This window comes from Maylandia zebra, unplaced genomic scaffold (genome assembly GCF_041146795.1).
Source record: "Maylandia zebra isolate NMK-2024a unplaced genomic scaffold, Mzebra_GT3a scaffold07, whole genome shotgun sequence".
Classification (NCBI taxonomy): domain Eukaryota; kingdom Metazoa; phylum Chordata; class Actinopteri; order Cichliformes; family Cichlidae; genus Maylandia; species Maylandia zebra.
The window spans coordinates 119,138-129,341 of record NW_027490037.1 but is presented as its reverse complement, the minus strand read 5'-3'; the positions used below and the strand labels follow the sequence as shown (position 1 = coordinate 129,341).

Sequence of the window (10,204 nt, the reverse complement as noted above, 5' to 3'; positions counted from 1 at the left end):
TGTTTCCAACGCGACGTCGTGGAAAGAGCATGTCGGCTGACAAAAGAACATCCCTCATTGTTTGCCGGACCTAGGGAATCTGTGTACAAGCAAGCTAAGGCTCATGGGCTATACGTGTTTCAATACGGTCAGTTCTTCAGATCCACCAAGATGATCAACTGGGTGTTGCAACAGGGAGAATCCTTTTATCCGTGCTTGATGCAAGTTCTCTTGACATTGAAAGCTGCCGCCGAGAACAACGTGCTACCTACGAACATGGCAACCGAGCACCTACTACTCGGCCGAGGGGCTGTGATGATCGACATAGTGGGTTATCTGAGCGCTCACTTTCCCCAGCCGGACCATCAACAGTTGCTAGGTGCCCACAGCCCGAGAATTACATCTGTGTGTTTGGAACTACTTAGTAAGCACGAGCCGGGATCTCCCGCTGTGCCATTTCTAGAGAAATGTCAGTCTTCTTTTTCAAATAGCCAAGACATAGAGCGTTTGGTCACAGAGTTGAGCCAGCGGAATGTTGCCAGCGCTATCACAAGAGTTCAGCCCGTTGTGTCATCGCTAGCGCACACGCACTTTACGTTCAGAGAATATTTGTCCGACGTACCAAATTGGGTAGGCTCGAGGGTCGGCGAGGCCAACTTGAATAAATGTACAGCTAAGGTTCTGGTGTGCGGAAACCCGACCCGTCTTCCGTTCACGAGGTTTTCTAAGACCGCGTGCCGCCCGGACTCGGCCCCCGGCGCGGCTGATGCGACACTTCACCACAGCGGACTCGTCAAAGACCTTGTGCGAAACATTGTCTTGAGAGTAAAGGCTAAGGCGCTATGGGATAACGCGCTCGCAGTTACCACTCTGGACTGCACTCAGGGTCTTACTAAGATCACACTAAGACCTAGTGCACTTTCAGGAGTGCCAAGCTTGGACGAGCTGAGGCGAGATATGTTTGAGTCCCTCGATCTACTATGCCTGTACACTCACGACAGGGCAGCGCTATTGGATTGGGCTCCCGTTATGAAAATCACAAAACATGTCACGTTGACTCCCCTGTCAAACTTCAGCTCGTATCACTTCAAGATAATTATACTACTAGTGCATATTGATGCAAAGGAGACTACCAAAGGAGCAATCAAGACACTGGACGAACTGTTTAGGGGTGTGCCACTTTACTGCACGACGGACTATTGAGCATTGTCTGCCGCGCGCAGCACGCAAGGATAAACAACATGAGAGGGCTGATCAACGTTGGGTCTCACTGCGCCGTAAACAGTGTATTGCAGTGTCTGTATGTCACAGATGACTTTAGGATCACGCTGACCAGATCTGATGACGACGATGATGATGTTGTTGTTGTTGATGATGTCGACGACGCCGACTGCGATAGAGCCAGCTACAGCACCGTGACGAGCGAACTGACGAGTGTCTTACGGGACATGGACCGTAACACTCCGGGAATGCCGCCGTGCGATCCGAATTCACTTGTGGACGCGCTAATTCGATACAGTGGCATGACATACGAGGTTCAACAAGATGCCGATTCGGTGTTTAAGTGCGTGCTAAACGCACTGGCGGACGACGGCGACCCTCGATGCAAACAAGCATCTGACCTGTGGACTATACGGAAACGACAATCGGCAAAGTGTTCAACGTGTAACGCGGAATGCGTCTCGCACCATGCGGCGAACAACGTGATTGTATATATTGGGGAAAACGAGCCAAGTAAGCTACAGGACTACATGGACGACTACTCTGAGTCCTTTAGAGTGTCCGACTACCACTGTGGCACCTGTCAAGAGGAGACGGAGCTGAACGTCAATACGGATATCACAGAGCTACCCGCGGTCCTGTGTTTCACCCTTGCCAGAGGGCAGCGGTGTGTGCAACGCGGAGAGCTTATGGTCAACGCCAGTGCGATCGACGTACCAGAAGAACTAGACTGTAGCAGGATGTCTGCAACTTCACAGCCTACAAAGTACGAACTGTACGGTATGATAACTCACACAGGCCCCTATGAGTTCGGTCATTACGCAGCCTTTGTGAAAAAGATGTCCAAGTGGTATTTTGTTGACGGCGATGTTGTGAAACAGTGCCCTGTATTACCCTTATCGTACTGCAACCTGCCTGCTCATTTGTATATGTTAATGTACAGAAGAATCTAAGTGCACCCCAGCGGGTTGTTGGTTTGTGATTGTACAGTCTGTATGTGTTCACTTTGACGAGATGTATGTCTGTCATGTATATTATTGAATGTGTTATACGGATGCAAAATAAACATGCGATAAAACAAGACAGCGTGTGTAATGTTTATTTACAACTACAGTCAACAGGCGAAATCCAAACGTATTTATTTTGTATCCACCACAGTTAGGTCAGTCACATGAAAACTCTTACTGTCGGCCCAGTGTTACACGTTGGACAAACCCTGGTAGAACAACCGCAGGTTGCATGGCCACATATCATTATGTACACCCTAGGCTTATTGCACTCTACGCAGACAATGTCCGGCTGGACACTGCTCGTGTCCACCGCACGACAAAAAGTCCATTCCGCTTTGCACAGAAAACACGAGCGCTTCTTCGTCACCCTGACGCCCTGGTCGATGCATGCCGAGCAGCACATGTGTCCGCAGCTCAACATGCACATTGGCTTCCTTTCGTAACAGCAACAACACGCCGGCAGATCAGCCCCGCGAGATCCTGCAGCCGCATCCGAGTCCGAGTCCGAGCGTTCTCCAGCGTCTGCGCCAATTACACCCGGCGGACCACCAGGCCCGTTCGCTTGCAAGCGACCTGGATCCTGGGTAACAAATGTCAACCGGCGTTCATGTTCAAGGTCCGGCGAAGCGAAGCCCTCCCATGGTGATCGATGATGCGGCTCCCGGACTACAGGTTGCATTCGGCCCACACCCACGCTGGGAGCTCCCCTGCATCGAGCCATCTCTTCTGCGGTCAAGGCGTCAGTGTACTTAGGTTGTGTTTTCATAGAGTCCCACACCCACCACGGTACATGCGCCTCCTCGTACCTTACAATACGTGCACCGAATGTAATAGCGGAGTCACTTAAGAGTTTTCCACGGCTGACAAAATAGGGCCAGTTATTGTCAGATACGTCCTGGGCGAAGGCGCTTGCAAGTGATGTCGTTGCGATCGGCTCGTTCGGGGCGTGAGATGTTATCCAGCCTTCAAAACGTGCCTTTAGTCGCAACGAGTATTGCTCGAATTTATCTGCAGGGATCACCGCATGTATCAGAGTTAAAGTCGTTTCAATGATCCTACGATCCAGGGTACGCAGACGCCATTTGCTCACGCGATAACGTCGCACGTATGAACTAACAGGAGGCGCTTGTCTCACATCAGGCCTCCCTCTGCGGACAACGCCGGCGATTATGTGGATCTCTACAGAAGACATGGCTGTATCTGGGATGCCAGCTTCAGCGATACCTTTACCGGCAATGTCAAACACCCCAAAGCAAGCGTTTGTGTGGCCTCTCAGGTTGTGTCGTATAAACCACGGGACAGTTGTATTGTAGGTTTGCGGCCCGTGCCGTAGGTCGGCCGGTGCCGTAGGTCGGCCGGTGCCGTAGCCAGGTCGGCGAGCTTGACACCCCGAGGCACAGTTTAAGTGGACTTCACGCATGAGCACAAATACAGCTACACCGTAGGCTTGAGTTTGACAAGATGGAGCCGATTGCTAACATTTCACACCGTACCATCGTGCGGTACAATGAGACAATCAGGCCTCTGCTCAGCCGTACACATAGCTGTGACCGAAACGCAGCATACAACAGCAGTGCCGTGTACGTGCCTGTTATCCATGGGGTGGTGATGTTACTGGGCTTGTTTGCGAACTCGTACATGTTGCTGATACTTCATTCGAGAAATGGAAGGAGGAAGAGGCCTGCTAACATCGATGTGTATTTTACCCAATTGGGGATCTGTGACATATGCACTCTGCTCACTCTGCCTGTGTGGCTTACCCAAAGTGTGTTACACGGCCGCTGGATATTCGGATACGCAATGTGTAAAGTCTTTAAAGGCCTGACCACGGTATGTGCTAACATCGTAGCTACTACAGTACGTTTGACGTGACACCGTGACTTGGACATGTGTAACACTCACTGTGTTTTCATTTTTTTTTTTGCCCACAGCTCTTTTTCCAGTACGGGGTGTGCCTGTTGGTCTTCGTGAACGTCAACAGATATATGAAGATTGTACACAATAGAGGAATGAGCGCGTCCCGCAGAAGCAGAAGCCTAGTGAGTGCTATATGCGGATGCATACCCGCTGTATCTGCTACGGTGGACATGTTTTACTGGCAGACTATTCGGTTATCCCCAACGTCTCCCATAATGTTTTGTTACAACGCCATGCCACCTATGATGAAGGACCTCAGTTTTTGGCTTAGGATGACCGTGTCTTTTCTTTTGCCTACAGTTGCTATCATATACTGTAACAGCATGATTGTACACACTGTAAAGAATCACATACAAAATACCGTGCTGGGCAAGCGCGTAACACGCACATACAGAAGGGCGAAGATATTGCCGATGGTCACTGTTGCATCGTTCGTGTGCTGTTGGACACCGTGGCTCGTCAGTGTGCTGTACTTTCGTTCACATAGACATTGCAACGTAGCTACAGTGTTGAACATTTGCACGGGTGTCGGTCATTTATATTGCCTGTCAAACCCTGTGTTGTATATATTCGTCAAGCGAAGGTCCAACGGTACTCTGCGTGCTATGAGCAAAAGTACCAGTTTCTAGCTACCAGGGAAGCGGTGTAAATGTGTATATATTTGTGTAAATAAATTCACCGAAAGCTTTATTCTGACTTTTGTCTTGAATCTAATTGCTTTTGAGGTATGTTGGTCTTCTACACATTCCTGTCCTTCTTCTTTGTCCTGCACCGCACACTAGCTAAAAAGAAACAAACTAGATGTGTATAGTAAGGAAGCAGCGACACTTTATTTCATGGAAAGTATATACAACGACAACAACAAGACACTTTATTTCATGGAAAGTATATACAACAACAACATGTACGTGCACAGACACATTCTAATCACAAGATCTGTGTTTCTTGGACGATCCCCGTTTCGATCCGTGAGATCTCTCCCGTTGCGAAGAGTGGTGCGATGGCGTCTGTTTTCTTTTTTGTGAACGTTTACCCTGTGGTGCAGCATGCGAACATTGCGTTGGGTCACTACAATCCTCTCTCTGTCCACCGTGTGTAAGAGGTGTGTGTCTCCGCAACGCAAGCGCCGTTCTACCGTCGTCTGGGTCCCCACGACAAGGCCCCGAGCGTCGATAATCGCTGACCATTGTGATCATGGTCGCAGCGTAATCTCGTTTCAACATGTCGACCGTAAAAATGTCATCTTTGAAAACGTGATTGAACACATCACACGCATCCTTCCACTCCCAATCTTCTTCCAATTCGAAGAGGTAGTCCCTGTCCACTGTATCGTTCGTCAGAAGCACTTGATCCTGATGATACGTAGTCCTAGTTTTGCAAAATGAACTCATGTTCTTAACCGGTACACCCGCGTAGTCTCCGGAATACACCGTCAACCTCGGTCCGTGGAACGTGTGCCGCGGGCCCACGTTGGCTTCTTTGAGGTGGCTTTCGTTGTAAGCCAGATGGGGAGCCTCCTCGCCCAGCGCTTCGAGTAAAACAGCTCCGTAATACAAAGGCGCCGAGCACTGAAACGTCTCGCCGCCCAGCACACATCTGTGGAAGGTTAGCTCGTCCAATGCCTTCACACCGGCTGTAGCTTCCAACACCAGCGAGCGAAGCGGGTCCTCTGTGAAGTCTAGCGTGAATGACAACCTAGGACACTGCGGAGGTCGCTCGTTCGCGTTCTCGTAACACTGACCCATAGCATTCTCCCATTCCTCCTCGTCGGCGCTCTGCTCGTAAGACTCCACCATACCCGAGGTGACTTGAGACCAGAATCCAGCATGAGAATCGGGGGCGTAGGTCGCTAACATGTCATACAGCATTTCAAGGGACAACGTGACAGTGCTCACTTTTTTATTCACCTTCGCCCGACCTCTCTTCACGTGCGAGGGAAGCTGGCTATGGGACAATCTGTACGTGCACAATTTACGCGTCTTCACCTCGCTGTCGACAGCAGACCTAGCCGGCACTTTACACGTCGAACACAACATGAGCATCTCGTGCGCAGTGCCATTGTCGTCCTTGTTGTGCTCCGCCGAGAAAAACATGTCCTCTATCCCCGAAACAGACAGGCTGCCGTTTTTGATAGTCGTCTTGAGTTTCTGTTCGTACACCTGTGTTAAAACGTATCCCAACACCTTACACGCAAACCTTCCCTGCGAGTCGAGGGCGCGAGGACATATATCCGGCAGACAGGCCGCCGTGCACAGTTTGTACACGGCGTTGGTCTCTAAGCATATTTGTCCGAAGGACAGCTTGTTCAGCGCTCGCAGTCTGTTTTCGTTCAGCGTCCTTGTGAACGATTCGCAATCCGGGTAGTCGGCCTTATCGGGAATACGAGTCCAGGGAGGGATCCAAATGTCAAACACAAAATGACAGGCCAGCTTCATCGCCTCCGCGAACACCAGCTGGTTTATGCAGAAAGCAACCCTCCGGCCCACCATCCCCGCGCACTCGATGTGCGTCTCGTAAAACGCGGCGACGCACGCGTCTCTAGCGCTGTCAAACCGGACTCCGAATTGCACGACCTCGGAGTCCGCGATCATCGTAGCAGACTGTATTAGATTCTGTCTGTATAGGCAAAGCGCTGCGATGCGATCCATCTTCCGCTTCTCCACCACATCCCTAATTTGTACAGTGCTTCGAGTGCGACTGACCTCTTTAGGATGTTCAGATTCCATTATCAGACACCTGTCCGCCCAGGCGTCGCTCATGAACCCCATGGTGTTTGTGTTCCACACAAACCCGCAGTTGTGAACAGCTTGGAACTTCACCGTGGCAATTTTGCCTGTCATGGGGTCTTTGGTCACGACGTCGCTTTCTAGGGTGCTGGTGTCCAACAGATTTTTGAACGTGTTGGGGATGATGTTTGATTCTCTGTCGATCGATTTGGTGTTTTTCTCGTGTGTTATGTGAGCGTCGTCTATCATCACCACACAAGCGTTCCTCTTCTGCTTGTACTTGAAGGCCTGCATCGTGAACGAAGTTAGCCTCTCGATGCAATTCCTCACCGCGCGAAATTGATGCTCCAGCACGTTGTTAGCGTAACTTTTACCTTCCCCGGGACCGGTGATGTTCAACAGCATGATACGTTCGATGGTGTATCTGGGTGCGGTGTTTGTTATGATGTAATTAAAGGTGGTCGACGCTTGAAACAGTCTAGTTATTGCCAAGGTGTCACAGAACAGGTGTTTAACCACTGCCGCGTCGTACACCTTTACGCTGGCGTACTCCCGTTGGCCGTCGTCGCAGACTGTCCTGCATAGCTGTGAATGTATGTCCGGCAGGTGGTGTCCGAGAGACAAAGATGCGTTGCCTCGACTCCCATCTACAACTTCGTGTAAACCCATGTATATTGCATCTCGTTCGCCAAAGTGCCGTCTTGTCAAGATTGTAAAGACCATATCCGCTATGAGCTCAAACTGATCCCTGTCACCGTACTCCTGTTTCATTTCTTTGCTCATACGCTCGACTTTACCCAACTGTGGGAACAAGTGTGCAAAACAGTAGCTGTGATCGTTTTTGCTTGTGACAAATGGGTGCGTTTCTGCGTGATTGTAGTAGCAGGCATACGCCGCGTAACATTGTCCTCGGCACGGCATGTTGTCGCCACTCCCGCGGCTACAGTCGCAGCGTCCGCTGTCTAACATGCGCGCGAGATGTAGAGTTCTGCGCTGGGTGCGTATTTTGCGCAACCCGACATCCACGACACTCCTGTTCACCGGTACGTGTTTGTGAAGCATGCTTCGAGTGAACAAGTCTGGGGTGTCAGAATCTATGAGGCTGTCCAGGGTGTATCTAAACACAATCAGTCCTCGCGAGTCGACTCGCGATTGCGATCCCCGCGCCAGATCGCGGGTGAAGGCCTTGAGTTTCTCCACGTGTGTCACATCGCCAGGCACATCTGGATTATATGTTGACATGACGCTTTGTTCGAGCCACCGCGTTGGTCCTAAACTAGCCATCAGTGCTCTGAACAACGTCTGGCCTTCGCCTCGCAGGCAAATGTCCGTCATCGTAGATATCGATGTCTCGAGGGTCTTAAGCTTCAAACGAGTTATGCTCTGCGGCAACACCACTGCAGTTTTCCCAGACTGACACACCGGTGTGTACAAAGATCCCTGTAATTCTTTAACTGTTTTCTTGTCCAACTGTTTAGAGTTCAACGCGTCCGAGACAATGTCCACCCAATGGAATATGGCTGACAATTCAGCTTTCTCATCCTTCATCGCTACCATTGCATTGTTTAGCGAGGAGAGTTTCTTCCTGACCAGCTGCAGTCTCATGAAGGCGCTGAAGGCTTGTTTGTGCAGCTCCTCGTCGTCGTCCTCGTCGTCCGATTGCACATCGGCCACGTCGTCCTGGTCAAACACGTCTATACCAGCGTCCATGTCAAGATCCAGTAGATAATTACTAGGTGTGTATCCCACCTGCGAGGAGTCGGGTTGCACTTGCGTACTGCCGTCTCCACTTGATACTTCGTTGTCATTGTCTATATTTAGAATAAAACAAAACAATCTTCCGTGAGCGTTATCCTCTCGGATAGGAGGCGACATGGACACGAAGTCCGGGTCCTCTAGTGTGACTTGAAGCACTGTACCTTTGCAACAATACGTGAGATATAGAAGCAGTTGGAACGTAGCTCTATCGGCGGTGGACAACGCAGAGAAGGACAGTTCGTCCGACGGACTGTCGTGTACGACATCATTGGAAACCGATAGAAATAAAGCTTTCCTTTTCCGGGGCACAGTGACATTGTCAATCACAGCAGTGTCCCTGTCAATATCAGGCAGGTAACATTGTCCAGTACTAAGCACGACCTTGGGCCGGTCGACCATGATATCGGAATGTACCGATAAAACTAACTAACTAGCTGCTACTACTACTACTACTACTACTACTACTACTACTACTACTACTACTACACAGTATGGACCATTGCCATCTTGTAAATATTACTCGTAGTCCTGGCTGCGTGCAGTAGCTAGGAACTTCACCAGTAAGATGCGTGAGTGACTAGATTTTGTGGCTTCACAGCTATGATTCTATCAGTCATGTTCTTGGTTGTCTACGAGGTTTATTGGTCTAACAGGGTATTGGTTAACAGAATTATACAACAACACAACGGGTTGGGAAGGTTGTGCTACAGGTCGGGGGCTTTGGTGCTACAGGTCGGGAAGGTTGGAACTGTAGGTCGGGAAGGTTGGAACTGTAGGTCGGGAACGATGGAACTGTAGGTCGGGAGCTTTGGAACTACAGGTCGGGAGCTTTGGAACTACAGGTCGGGAGCTTTGGAACTACAGGTCGGGAACGATGGAACTGCAGGTCGGGAGCTTTGGAACTGCAGGTCGGGAACGATGGAACTGCAGGTCGGGAACGATGGAACTGCAGGTCGGGAGCTTTGGAACTACAGGTCGGGAGCTTTGGAACTACAGGTCGGGAGCTTTGGAACTGCAGGTCGGGAACGATGGAACTGCAGGTCGGGAGCTTTGGAACTGCAGGTCGGGAACGATGGAACTGCAGGTCGGGAGCTTTGGAACTACAGGTCGGGAGCTTTGGAACTACAGGTCGGGAGCTTTGGAACTGCAGGTCGGGAACGATGGAACTGCAGGTCGGGAACGATGGAACTGCAGGTCGGGAGCTTTGGAACTACAGGTCGGGCACTTTGCAATTGGTGTACTGTGAACATAATACAACTTTCACAAGTAGTCGTCTCTTGTGTGTTTTACATAGTGTTATGGAATATAGTTCTCAGGGTAGGGTGTAACACTCGTGCATTTTGACCACCAGATTACTCTATGTGTTGATGTTCCAGGAACAACATAATTTGGACCTGTGTATTCTCCGGAAGGCGTTGTGCATCCAAAGAGAAATACAGATCCTTAGTTTATGTGTGCACACCGTGCTTAAGAGGATCTCAGCTCGTTTTCACTAGGGAACATGGCAGAGTACTATGCACCATACCAATGGCGTCAAGAAAACGACAGCGAACGGTGTGGACCCGTACGACCACCAGGAATATCCTCTGTTTT

At 50.2% G+C, this 10,204-nt stretch overlaps 1 protein-coding gene across 1 annotated transcript; it reads left to right on the top strand.

The window, feature by feature from the left end:
• The first annotated feature begins 1,220 nt into the window (after positions 1–1,220).
• LOC143415828 (ubl carboxyl-terminal hydrolase 18-like) lies at positions 1,221–2,153 on the top strand. The gene has a single exon (XM_076881250.1). It carries the CDS (start codon positions 1,221–1,223, stop codon positions 2,151–2,153), a length of 933 nt encoding a protein of 310 aa, XP_076737365.1.
• The last annotated feature ends 8,051 nt before the right edge of the window (positions 2,154–10,204 follow it).